This window comes from Oryctolagus cuniculus, chromosome 8, assembly GCF_964237555.1.
Source record: "Oryctolagus cuniculus chromosome 8, mOryCun1.1, whole genome shotgun sequence".
Taxonomy (NCBI): domain Eukaryota; kingdom Metazoa; phylum Chordata; class Mammalia; order Lagomorpha; family Leporidae; genus Oryctolagus; species Oryctolagus cuniculus.
In genome coordinates, this window is record NC_091439.1 from 102,849,393 (window position 1) to 102,863,319 (window position 13,927).

The window sequence follows — 13,927 nt, forward strand, 5'->3', positions numbered from 1 at the left end:
ACACGTGTCAATCGATAGCAGCATTCTCATATTTTTCCACCATAAGATTGATTCACCATGTGGTGGTTTATTTCATAAATAACTGATTTCCTTATAAATATGTAGATTTCACATTTTATATCAATAAAATGGTTAGCTTGTTTATAATTTATGTAGATGGAACATTTTATTTATGTAAATGTGAACAAAAATTCATAAAATGTGTCTTCCTGAAACTTGAAGAATAATTTTCATTGCTTACAATTTATATTTATGGAAATACACAGAAGTTTTAAAAATTTTAATGGTTATGATGTGAAATCTCAGTAATCTAAAAACCAAATGGAAGTTAAGATTAAAACTTGCTTGTTCTATGAATTTTTAAAGTAATATTAATTAGGTTAAATTGTATACTTTAAAATTATCTGTATTGGGTTATTAATATTCTTTTACTGCAATTCTCTAAATTCCTACATATTGATTAGACAATTTATTGTCCAATGTTCTGACATAAAGGTTTGGAAGAAAAAAAAATTTCATTAATCCACATTAATCAATCCTATTATAATTTTGCATAAAACCCAGAACAACTGCTTTGGAAAATGGAATCATAAAATCAAAATGTATATAGAGAGGTTATGATTTATTGTTTCTTTAGATTAAAAGCCAGATAGTGCCTTTAGTATAATGAAATAGTGCAGTGAATGGAATGTATCCACTCTCTTTAGAACGATCTGATTCTAAGGAGGAAAAATTAAGCTAAGAAGTTTCACTGATTGTGTTACAACTTTAAAGATACATCAACTGAGGTCCTTACCTTGTTCAAACTGCGGGCAGCACTGTCTTTTCCACCTGGGGTCAAGTTCCTGAGTTGCACATCGAGGAGGCCTACCAGTTGGTCCATGGCACGCACTGAGTAGGTGATGTCCCCAGCATTCAAATGATTTCTTGTCTGTTCAGCCAGCTCTCTGGCAATGTTGGCAGCTGTCTCTCCAGATTTCAACTGCAATTTTAAAAGAGTAAAAAGGACAGACTATTGGTCTCTTCTGACAATAGTTTTTGCAGGTAAGTTTGAATTGCTAAGTCAAGAAACAGTTATTTATTTATTTATTTTTGACAGGCAGAGTGGACAGTCAGAGAGACAGAGAGAAAGGTCTTCCTTTGTCATTGGTTCACCCTCCAATGGCCACTGCGGCCAGCGCGCTGCGGCCGGCGCACCGTGCTGAGCCGATGGCAGGAGCCAGGTGCTTCTCCTGGTCTCCCATGGGGTGCAGGGCCCAAGCACTTGGGCCATCATCCACTGCACTCCCGGGCCACAGCAGAGAGCTGGCCTGGAAGAGGGGCAACTGGGACAGAATCCGGTGCCCCGACCGGGACTAGAACCCGGTGTGCCGGCGCCGCAAGGCGGAGGATTAGCCTAGTGAGCCGCGGCAGTTATTAAACTGCAATTTGCTCCTCGATTTTTCTAATTCATTTTTTCTTCAAATTTATTTTTTTCTTTACATTCAAGTCTTCAGGAAGCACCCCATAAGGAATCTCAGCTCTATAAATCATACTCACTTTAATTACCCAATTGTGTCTAAACCAAAGTCTAAGGTTGGCCATATATTTTTTCCCAGCAAGTTTCAAAATTGGACTTGGATGGTTTCTTCGAGAGAGGGAGTGGAAAAGAAGGAATTAGGTTGGGATGTGGTGGGGCAGGGCAACGGTACAGAGGTACTGCACCTGGAGTTCACACCAGGAGCAGAGAAAGTCACCAGGGGGAAGATTTTGGGACTTGTGTTAAGAACAAAGGAGAGGGACTAACGAGTGGTCCAACTGGGTTCGTACTTGAACTCAAACTCGGGAGAAGGGACGAGGGGGCTCAGCTGAGATGAAGGACTGAGGCAAGAAGTGACTGGATGGCAATGGTGGGAGTGAAGTGAGAGCCGGGACCTGCCCACTGTACTGCAGGCCTTGGGGCTCACCAGCTGTGGCAGGGCAGGAGTGGAGGGTGCGGGGGCTGCCCCCGGGACCTGGTTGGTGGAACTCGATGGTGGGGCGATAACTGGATCCTCCCACAACCACTGTAACCTGTACTCAGATCAGGCCCCCCATTCCCCACGGCCTGCCCTGGCCTTCTTTCCACAGCCTCCTGCAGTGACTCGGGCTGAGCCTCCTACTTGTCTCGCGCCAGGGATCACGACAATGATGAACTTACCCCTACCTTGCCTCTGCCTGCCGTCTTCAATGGGGAGAGGCAGAGGGCGGGAATAGTTTGTCCAGGGAGCCTGGCTTACCCGTCTCACAAGAGTTTCTGTTTCTAACATGTCTTTTTCAAAACTGTACTAAAATTATTTCTCAGGAAGAAGCACACACGTACTGAAACATTTGATGAGTTTTGTGAGGATTAGTGAAATAATGCCTGTGTTGATATGGCGAGACTATAGCTAAGTTTGGAATGGGGGAGGGGAATCCTGCCGCTTCAGTTTAGGGTAACAATGCCGATGGGGGTCTGACTGCTTACACTTTAAATCTGGCTTCGGTAAAAACATTTTTCCTTGATATCGGCTTCCAGACTTTATGAGATTTCCTACATCAACCATTAATCAGGGCAAAACAATTCATGGAATTACTCAGTGCTACCAATTTGAAAGTTGTTTCACAATGACTGTATATAAACACACAATGGGGGCCAGCGTGTGGCACAGCAGGTTAGGTCTGCTGTGCTGGCACCCCACATAGGCACCAATGGGAGTCCAATCCAGCTCCCTGCTAATGTGCCTGAGAAAGCAGCGAAGGATGGCCTAAGTGTTTGGGCCCCTGTCACCCTCATGGAAAACCCAGAAGAAGCTCCTGATTCTTGGCTCCACACTGGCCCAGCTCCAGAGGTTTAGGATATTTGGGGCATAAACCAGCGGATCAAACATCTCTCTCTGACTCTCCTTCTCTCTCTCTCTTTCTAACTCCGCCTTTCAAATAAATAAATAAATCTCTAAACAACAACAAAAACCAGAATGCTTCTATCTACAAGGGGAGGTAGGATAAGTAAGTCTAAAGTCTTGGAAACCACAAGAATCTCTGATGAAATTATGGAACAATTTCCTTTCATTCCCTACTAGATAAAAGAAAGCTAAAATGGGGAAATTAACATATAAGAGACAGGATTCAACCTGGTCTTCCAGGGCAGATAGCTGGCTTATTTTGTATTGTAAAAGAACAACATCACTTCTAGATCTCTATATCCTTCCTCTTTAGAAAATGCAGGAATAACCTTGCATTATCTTGAAATCTGTCAGTAGTTTGTGTACAAACAAAAGCAAATGCGCTTTGGTTTGGTAGAAATAGAGGCAGACTATTCCCTGGGACAATTCAGGCTGTCCTTTCCCCACAATAGTGGGACTGAGTAATGCAGCAGGAAGAGAGCTCACTTGGCAGGTAAATCACTAGGAAGCCATTCAGAACGGCAATGCCACCGAATCTTAAGTGGAAAAAAGCACTTGGTGACATTAGAAAGTGCAATGAATTCTTTGAAGGCATGCAAAACAGGAAATACAAACACCCTGTTAAAAAACTGAGTCCAAGGCAGAGATCGGGCTGAAGGCAGAGACTATCATTTTTATTGCAGTCATTAAGAAAGGTGAAAAATGGGATGTTTTGCTACATGTAATTCAGGAGGCAGGGCTCTGAGTCAATATTGGCTTTCAATAAAAGCGGAAACTGTATTTTGAAGACTGATTTCCCTCTCCCTCCTTCCATTCATCCATCCATCCATGTATCTTTCTTCCTATTTTCCCATCCATTTTGCATTCCTCCCACCCAGAGCTTTCTCTCCCCCTCCCATCGCCAGAATTAATGACTCTTTTTGTACAACTTTTACTTTTTTCTTTCCAAACAAATTTTGCTTTTTATTGAATATCATCATTATGAAAGTACTTTGGCTAGTGTGCAATGAATTCTTTCATCATTTTCTGACTTTTAAAAACTTCCATTTTCTCTAGGAAAATGTAACCCTCTCTCTGTTGTCACACAGAATTTATTCTTTAACTTCACCAGTATATAAGTAGCCCCAATTATTTACAAGCCAGAAGTAATCAAGAGTCTTTGTCTTCTCCCTCCTGGCCTGACTGCCAACAAAGAAAAAACATTTCATTTGTTAAGGAAAATGTAAATTAAATTTGCTTTTTTCCAACTAAAGTAAGCATCTTGATTCACTGATTTATGTACAAATGCTGTCTACCTAGGGCAGAGATAAAGTGAGCAAATATTATTGATAAAGAAATTAATGTTTACAAGGCTTGCACTGCGGCATAGCAAGTTAAGCCACCACTTGGCCAGCATCCCATAAGAGCACTGGTTCAAGTCCCAGCTGTTCCTCTTCTGATCTAGCTCCCTGCTAATGTGCCTGGGAAAGCAGTGAAAGATGGCCCAAGTGCTTGGGCCCCTACATCCACATAGGAGACCTGGAAGAAGCTCCTGGCTCCTGGCTTTGGCCTAACCCAGCCCTGATCTTTGTGGCCCTTTGGGAAGTGATCCAGCAGATGGAAAACCCTTCTCTCTCTCACTGTCTCTCCCTCTCTCTAACTGCCTTGCAAATAAATATATCTTAAAAAAAGAATAATAAGGAAATTAATGCTCAACCCCATTTTACAGTTGGGAAAACTGTGATCCAGAGAGGAATGAATGTTTGCCACATTTCAACTATCAAAACTTTAAGGCCAGGGGCTGGCGCTGTGGCATAGCGGGTTAACACCCTAGCCTGAAGCTCCGGCATCCCATATGGGTGCTGATTTGAGACCCAGCTGCTCCTCTTCTAATCCAGCTCTCTGCTATGGCCTGGGAAAGCAGTAGAAGATGGGCCAAGTCCTTGGGCCCCTGCACCCACGTGTGGGACTAGGAAGAAGCTCCTGGCTCCTGACTTCAGATCGGCGCAGCTCCGGCCGTGAACCATTGGATGGAAGACCTCTCTCTCTCTCTCTCTCTCTGTGTGTTACTCTGACTTTCAAATAAATAAATCTTAGAAAAACCAAACCAAACCAAACCAACCAACCAAACAAAAAACCTTTCAGGCCAGTGATGTGCTCCGGGCACTATGAATCCCAGAGGGAGGCTGCTACCAGCTCAGTGGTTGTGTCCCCCAGAATTCCTGTTTGAAGCTCAGCCCTCAAAGTGAGAGTGTTAGGAGGTGGGGCCTGAGGTTGGTGATTAGGTCCTGAGGGCCCAGCCCTGATAAGCAGGATTAGTGCCTTCTGAAAGGGACACTAGGGAGACGGCTGGCCCCTTCCCCTGGAGCCAGAAAGCAGGTTAATTAGCGAGATAAGGAATCTGCCAGCAGCCTGGTCTTGGATTCCCCAGCCTCCAGAACTAGAGCTGTGGGAAGGGAATTTCTATTCACCAGCTGCTCACTCTTCAGTGTTTCCTCCCTGCAGCCTGGAGAGGTTGAGACAGTCTCACCCTTCAGGCTGTATCCGCTCACAATCCACTCTCAAGGGGGGAACCACCCTGTTTCAAGGAAAATCACCTTTTAACATGATGACAACAACAACAAACTTCACTCTGTTGGTTTTTCTCCTATATTTTCTCTGGGGCCCAACGTACTCCTTTGCTTTAAAAGTTAGAAACTTATAGACTGACACCAAGGGCGAGACAATGGACCGAATGAGTGAAGACAACTATTTCACTTTACTTTTTGCACATGGCAGAAAAATTTCAGAGAAATGTGGAGGGGGAGGAGAGGAGGAGGAGAAAAAGGAAATGGGAAAAGGGAAGAAACCGATGGAAGAGAAAGGAGGCAGGAGGGGACAGAGAAAACGCGTACTAATTGGTGCTTTTTCCTGTTAGCTCCGGGCCACTTGCTACCCGCACCTTCCTGTTTTCTGCCTGAAGAGATGAACTTTCTGCAGGGCTTCTGGCTGGGTGTGGCCAATGGGATGGCTGGCAGGAGGACAGAGGAAGGAGGCAGGTGAGGTCAGGGTACTTCATCCCCTAGATCCCTCGCCCGAGGCCAGGCTGTGTCCCTTGGCCACAGGTCATCCGTCCTCTCAAGGCCACTGTGCTTCCCACTTTTGGTCACTCCACCTGGCATCACCCAGGGCTAGGGCTCGGAGCAGCTCTTCCCCTCCGCTCTGGGTTCCTGCTCAATCTGGTGTGCGGCCTGCCTTTGCTGCCAGTACCACTGGGTGCAAATCCTGCTCTTACGTTCCATCTGCTTGTTGTTGGGGCTCTGGGACCGAGGCAGGAGATGGAAGTGGATGAATTCTGTGGAAGATGCTTTGGGGAGGACAGAGAGAATATTACAGACAAACAGCTCTGTGTACAGTGCTGACAGATTCTCTGTTGAAGGCTTACTGATAGAACAAGGACTAAGCCTCAGCCGCTCTTGCTCATTGCCCAAAAGACAGATAAACACTGGAACGTACTCCCTGCCCTTGAATCTCAATTGGGTCTCACACCCTATTGCCTTCATATCCCACACTGCATTCTTCCCCAAGCTCCCAAGGCCCCGCCCAGTTCCAGGAACTCTGCCTGCTGCCCCCTACCCCACCCTCATCCCTAGTCCTCCTAAAAGATAAAAAGGCCCAGCCCCTGGGGGTCAGGGCCTTCTGCCACCTGCTCCATCAGTGTGCACACCAGCAGTCGGTCACTCACCTCTACGGATTTATTTTCTCAGAATAAATTCGGTCTGGCTGTAAATTCATACACTCTTTTCCCAGCATCTCGGTGCCCCATGTGAGGAGGCACCAATCTGCATCTCTTTTCCTAACACTTACACCGCTAATAATTTTAAGGGGTGGAGCTTTGCGGTAAAGGAACCTGAGCCACTTTCATCCATACTCAGTGAGTCACATAAATGTCTGGAGATTCAAGAGGCAGAGCCAGGTAGAAGGATGGGAAGATTGAAGAGAGACAGCAGAGGCGAGTGAGGGTGGGGCTAAGGTTGCCCTAACATATTCACAGTTTATCCAGTGTTGTGTCCAAGCACGATGTCTCCATGGAGGACCCAGCCAGCACCTGAGCTCCCCTACTCATCTGGGGGCATTCGGAAGCTGATTCCAAGGGCCCCCAAGCTTCCTGTTACAGTTCTCAAGATTTTATGCAATTATGAATAATCAGTCCAGGGTATTATCTCACATTCTAATTGCCTAAGTTCTTTAACTTTCATATAATTACAGTATAACATAATTTTATAGACTCTCCAGGATTACACAGAAATATCCTGGAAGAACAGGATATGTTTATGACAAAACAAAGACGCTCCATCTACAAATCAAATGGGCAACAGCTGTCTCAACTGTGAAAGGAATGATCTCTTTTGTGTTAAGATTAGCAGGGCTTCAGAGGAAAGAAAGGAATTAAATATCATTATCAGCTAAAGTCATCCAGCAATTTCTATAATGAAACAGTTCAACTATATTCAGGAATTACCATGAAAACACTGAGCTTTCTAGGTGAATTATTATTGAATTTATATTAACCTCAGGCTAAATTTCTAGGGAGTATTTTTTTTTAAAGTTGCTAATGTAAGAAGATATGCTACTGATCGCTTAATCTGATCACATCCAGTACGAGTTATTTGCCCTGGGGTCTGAGCTACATTGTAAGAAAATCAAAGGATGTAAAGTAAAACCCCTGGCAGGAACAATGCTGAGACTGGAGCAGCATCATTATGGATAGCAACAAGTGGGGGATGCAGGTGCAGTCCACAGAACCACCGTCGCCCACGATTGAGTGGAAAGAGATGGTTGTGGCTCATCTGCTAGATGATCTGGGCGGATACTGATGGATTATTATCCAGTGTATTACTGAGGACAAGCCTGGTTAAAAACAAATAGAGAAGACTGCGAGTGGCAGAGGCGAGCTTTTAATAAGGCAATCATCTGTGATATTTCTCAGGAAAAGTCTCTCCTGGAAATTCCTCAGCGCAGCTAATGTGCCATAGACGGACGCTCCTTTACAGAAGTGCGTAAATCCACAGAAATTGTGATAATAAGGATTCATCCCATGGCCCTGCTGGCATGAAGGCACATCTGCTCTGCGTCTGTAATGAAATCAGTTCAAAGCCTCACAGTGCATTAATAATAAAAATGTCCAACATATTGCAACCAAATAAGCCCTACAAATCTGAGTCCGAAATGCTCTGTCACACACGTGCATACTTTTATCACTGATAAATGATGAGCTTACAGAACATTTATCCAACGACTCAAGATGACAAAGGTAGCCTGTTTTTCTTCTAATTATTCCCACAGGAAAATCCTTCTGCATGTATGCTACACACATTTGCTTGGGTGATTTTTAATGCCTCTTGGACTTTTCTATCTGTAGTTGACGATACCATAGAAATGCTTAATAGGGATACTATAATAAGCAATAGTACCTGACTTGAAAGTTCATGAATTTGCACTTTAAAACAACTAAATTGCTGAATTAGCATTTAGCACATAAGAGGTCATCATTAAACCTAACACTCAATAACAATGGGAGAATTTTAAGCAGTTATCAACACCAGAGGATACAGGTTTGCAACACGTTCCTTGTTGGTCACAAGACTTACCTTCTGTGTGATATGGTTGACCCAAGGAGAAGAACAGTTGCTGAGGTCAGGACCTTGGGGATCCCAGATCCCATCAGGAGCAAGGCATAGATAAGTGGACACACCTAAATAACCAGGCAAAGACAGCTGTTGGAATATCCAAAGACATTTTTCCCAGAATGACTTCCCATTCATGCTATTTAAATATGAAGGAAGGTTAAAAAGGGAAAACACAATTGAGATAATGTTTATCAAGACACTAGATATAGTGACTGGTAAGCACTTGGCACTGGAGAAAAGTAGAGCAACAAGCAGAAATACTCAATATTTTTAAATCACATGCTGGAAGCTACATTTGATGGGAATCATTTCATGATTCACAATATTCCTAAATGTTAGCCATCTTCTTAGTCACCATTTTTAAGGCAGAAATATTCTGATTTTCTTGTGCTTTCTTACATTGATCTACGTAACACTTGAGGAGAACAAAAACATTTGCATTAATCACTAGCAATATGTAACTAAAAGGAATGCAGTAGGTATCACTTTATCAGTATTCTTAGGGGCATTGTCGGGTGTTACTAATTTTGATAAAGTCCAATATCGATGTATCATCCCAAATTCCGTGGTATGAGGGTAATCCAAAGCATACATGGAAAACTGAGCTTAAAGGCACATTTATTTGGAGCAAAAATATTTGCAAATCCATGCATTTAAGGAATCCTCAGAAAATTCATGAAAAAGCACATTACAAAAAAACCATGTATGGATTCCAAAATGTTTATATCCAAATAAGCTGATTCTTAAAAAAAAAAAAACAGGCTTTTTAACAACAAAAAAAAAAGATTTATTTATTTATTTATTTGAAACTCAGAGTTATGGAAAAAAGGGAGAGACAGTGAGAGGAAATCCATCTGCTGGTCTGTTGCCCAAATGGCTGGAACAGCAAGACCTGGGCCAGGTAGAGGCCAGAAGCTAAGAGCTGCTTCTGGGTCTGCCACATGGATGGCAGGGACCCAAGCACCCGGGCCATCTTTTGCTGCTTTTCACTGGCCATTGGCAGGGAGCTCGATCAGAAGTGGAGCAGCTGGGACAGAAGCCCATGTAGGAAACTGGTGTCACAGGAGGTGGGTTTCCCTGCTACACTACACTGCCAGCCCCTAAAGCCATCCTTTTAAAAAAATTCTTTCCTTTTTTTATTTGAAAGGGGGAGAGATGGAGGGACAAAAGGAAGAGAGAAAGAGAAATCACCCATGCCCTGTTTCATTCCACAAATGCCCAGAACATCTGGGTCCAAATAATCTGAAGTAAGAAGCCAGAACCCAATAGGGGTCTCCCATGGGAGTGGCTAGGACCCAAGTACTTAAGCCATCCCCTGTGGCCTCCTAAGGGGTATATGAGCAGTGAGGTGGGATTCGAATCCAGGCACTCTGACAAGGGATGCAGGGCACCCCAGTGGCAGCTTAACCTGCTGCTTCACGATGCCTGCCCCAACTTATTTTTTTGTGTTAAGTTTCGATTTGAAAACCAGAGAGAGAAGCACAAAGTCCTCTCACCCACTGCTTCACCCTCTACGTGGCCTATGAATTCAGCCAGGAACCCAGAACGCCACCCAGGTGTTCCATATGAATGGCAGCTGTCCAAGTATTTGAACCATCCCTGCTACTTCTCTGGAATCTGAAGCAGAGCCTGAACCCAAACCCAGGCATGCCCACCCTAAACTTATCTTTTAACTCCATCTTCCATGACCTTTTTGAAATACCCTTCTACAGGAAGGTGTGGGAAGATGAGAAGGTATCTTGGTTTTTACAAAAGTGCACATTTAATTTTTTTTCAGCAACGTGTTGAAAAATATTCATAAGTCTTTCATATCCCTTTATGAAAAAGAGGGAGAATATTTACTTCTAAGTTTTTTGAGATATTGGAATTGGAAAATAGTCTGGGATCTGCTTACTTGCTCTGTCCCCTTAGTTCTGGGTCTCAGTCCCTTCATTTTTTTTTTTTTTTAATTCGCTATTCTTTTATTTATTTGAAATGCAGAGTGACAGAGGAAGGGAGAGAGAGAGGAGATCTTCCATCTACCGGTTGTTTACCCAAATGGCCACAATGGTCACGACTGGGCCAGGCCAAAGCCAGGAGCCTGGAACTCCATTTGGGTCTCCCACGTGGGTGGCAGGGGCCCAAGGACTTGGGGTCATCTGTTGCCTTCCCAGCCACATAAGCAGGGAATTGGATCAGGCTCCAACTGGTGATCCAATGCTGGAGTCTCAGGAGGTGGCTTAACCCACGGTGCCACAGTGCTGATCTCTTGTCCCTTCAACTGGAGGAGGATGGACAGTAGCCCTGACTTCAGACATTTATTGTGAGGATTTGGGAAATCTGAGAGCACTCTGCACTACAGCAATGTGTCATTATTGTTCTGGGAAAACTGGGAAAGGGGCTTTAATGCAAACTTTGTGCAGTCCTCACCAGTTACTGTATACACCTTCGTCTTAATGCTACCCTTCTCTGCTGATTCTGGATACTTTGGATTATTGCAAAGCCTTCCTTGCAACCTCCTCACTCCGTCAGATTCATCCTCCACGCTGCTGCTGGAGCTATCTTTCTGAAACCTTAGTCTGCCACTGCTGTCCTCTGCTTCATGTCTGTCACTGACTTCCCAGAATCCATGACAGAGTGCGCACTGCCTACCCTTCCAGCTTCATTAACTAAACTCCCCAACCAGCAGACCCCAATTTGAAAAATGTAATGTTTCCCAAAGACAGCATATTTTTCCTCCAACTGGAATTGCCTTTCCTGCCCTTCTCACTGCCCCTGAAAAAGGTTTGTATAGGTTCCTGTAACACTCAGGTGCAGGGGACGCTGCTGTGGCACGGAGGAGAAAGATGCCGCCTGTAGTGCTAGCACCCCTTTGGGTGCTGGTTCCAGTTCCGGCTGTTCCATTTCCGATCCAGCTCCCAGCTATGGCCTGGGAAAGCTGTAGATGATGGCCCAAGTGTTTGGGTCCCTGGACCCATGTGGGAGACCTAGAGGAAGCTCCAGGCTCCTGGTTTTGGATCAGCTTTGCTCTGGCCATTGTAGCCATTTGGGGAGTAAATCGGCAGATGGAAGACCTCTTTCTCTCTCTCTCTTTCTCTGCCTCTGCCTTTCAAATAAATAAATAAATCTTCCGCCTTTCAAAAAAATAAATAAATCTTAAAACCAACAATTCAGGCATAGCCTTGCTTCTGCAAAATTCTCACAATGAACTCCATGGTGGAAACAACCCACCTGCACTTGGGATCCAGCTTCCTGCTAATGCACACAGGGAGGCAGCAGTGAGGGGTCAAGGACTGGGTCCCCGCCACCCATGTGGGAAACCAGGTTGGAGTTCCAAGTTCCTGACCTCAGTGTGATCTGGTCCTGGCTACTGTGGGCATTTAGGGAGTAATCCAGTGGATGCAAGAGCTCTCTCCCTCACTATGTCAGTTTCCTTAACTCTCTCTGCCTTTCAAATTAAACACAAAGGAAAATAAATTTTAAAGGATAGGTTAATTGTGGGGAGCAACTGGGACTAGACTGTTACTCGAATTAAGACTTATTTTATGTATCTGCTCTCCCACAATATGGCGCTGGGAGAGGAGGAAATAGCTTTTACGCAGCTGCCTCCAGTTCAACCAATAAACAGCAGGACCTGCTCCTGATTGGAGGAGAGCAGCGTACTCGGTGTGTGGGTAGCAGAGTTGGGATTGGTGGAAGAGGACTATAAAGGAGGAGAGAGACAACATGCACCAGGAACATCTATCTGAAGGAACACCTGTGCAGCCCCCGAGAGAGCCGGCCGGCGGTGTGCCGCTCCCCGGCAGAAGTGGGGAAAGTGGCAGGGGGAACCGCCCTTCCACGGAGGTGGAAGGGACGGTAGCCAACCCGGGAAGAACCAGCAGCAAACCCGGGAAGGGCCGAGCAGACAAAAGAACAGTGCAGGGTCCTGTGTCGTTCCTCCATGAAGACGGGGAGCGACAGTTAATTTTGATGCAAAACATTTTGGAGTCCATACATAGTTTTTTTGTAATATGCTTCTCCCATAAACTTTTTGAAGTATAGATACCAAATTTTTTTGCATCAAAATAAGTTTAACCTTTTAATTATAATTCCCATGAATATTTTGAATTGCCCTCACACATTGGAAGTGGAATGATATACCTGTATTTGACTTGCCTTAAGAAACCTTTTGTCCTTAATGAAATGAAATCAGTAACACTCAGTAAGCAGGCCCTTCCGAATGCAGAGTGACATCTCTTGTGCATTCCACTTAGGTACCAATTTTCAGGGAGGAATGCAAATAATACTTGTTTCTCACATTTTACATAGATCAGGCTATTTCTGCCTTAAATATGGTAACTAAGAAGATGGTTAGCATTTGGGTATATTAAAAATCATGTTCTTAAAACAGCGAGCAGAGAGTTGTTCAGTTTTTCACCCTCCCTGGAGGAGACACAGCTCTGTCCGGTGGAGGCAGGACCCAGCGGGAGGGTGCCTGATGCCAGCGTGCTCCCTAACAATGCTAAGAGCCCTTGACCACCAGAGGCCAACTCCTTAATGGTATAATCGACTTTCTGCTTTGTTCAGTTTTAGGCTGTTTCAGCGATCTTCTAACACAGAAATACTCGACCTCATTTTCTGCAATTGGTTACCACAAGGTGGGTGACAAACATGAGACCAACTCCCAGCATGCAAGTGACTCACCCCAGGGAGGTGACGCTCTGCAGGGGCCAGCACCTGCACCTAACTATGCCTTGAACCAAGACCTGATGCTCTGTGTAGAATCAACCAGTCCCCTCCTAGTGGCACCAAATTCTCATGTGTGGCTTCAGGTGCATTTTCAAATTTTGCATTGTAATTCATCTGAGTCCAACATGCACTCAAATGTAAAGTTACAAAATAGGTAATAACCAAAACCAACCAACCAACCAACCAACCTATAACAAAAAAAGCAAAGGAAAGGAAAGGGCCCTAGAAAATGAAGCCAAAGGAAGACGAGGTCCTTAGCTTAGCTCCGGAATGGACTTACCAATAGTTCCCGCAGGGCACGGCTGCTTGGCTGTCTGTCCTTGGCGGGTCTTAAACCACATGATCTCTCGGGCTTCCACAGCCTCGCAGCTCTCTTCCAGAGCTGGCATTTGGGACGACGCCGATGGAAGGTGTGTGGTGACGTCATCCAGCACCTCGACAGCTGGAGAGGGGGTGCTGGTGCTCCGGTTCCTCCTGCCGGGCACGGATGGCGTGGTGCTCCTGCCCTGGTTCCACGTTGTGGTTCGGAGCGTGGTACTGGTGGTCGTGCTGCCCATGCCCAGGGGTCCCGTGGTAGAGATTCCTGAAAGAAAAATCAGAAGAAATCTCTTCCATTGCTTGTCCTCAGTAGGACCTCAAGATGTCCTGACCCTTGAGAAACCACTT

The 13,927-nt window shown here is 44.9% G+C and overlaps 1 protein-coding gene across 20 annotated transcripts in view; it reads right to left on the minus strand.

Annotated features, from left to right (window-relative positions):
• Positions 1 to 13,927, minus strand: part of ADGRL3 (adhesion G protein-coupled receptor L3) — an 870,273-nt gene that overhangs the window by 162,779 nt on the left and 693,567 nt on the right. For all 20 annotated transcript variants that reach the window (XM_051819791.2, XM_051819792.2, XM_051819789.2 and 17 more), the window contains 3 exons: positions 13,542 to 13,844; positions 8,513 to 8,616; positions 797 to 982 (listed from right to left, as the gene is read on the minus strand). In XM_051819791.2, the coding sequence (XP_051675751.2) occupies positions 797 to 982; positions 8,513 to 8,616; positions 13,542 to 13,844 (593 nt within the window). The remainder of the gene's footprint in view (positions 1 to 796; positions 983 to 8,512; positions 8,617 to 13,541; positions 13,845 to 13,927) is intronic.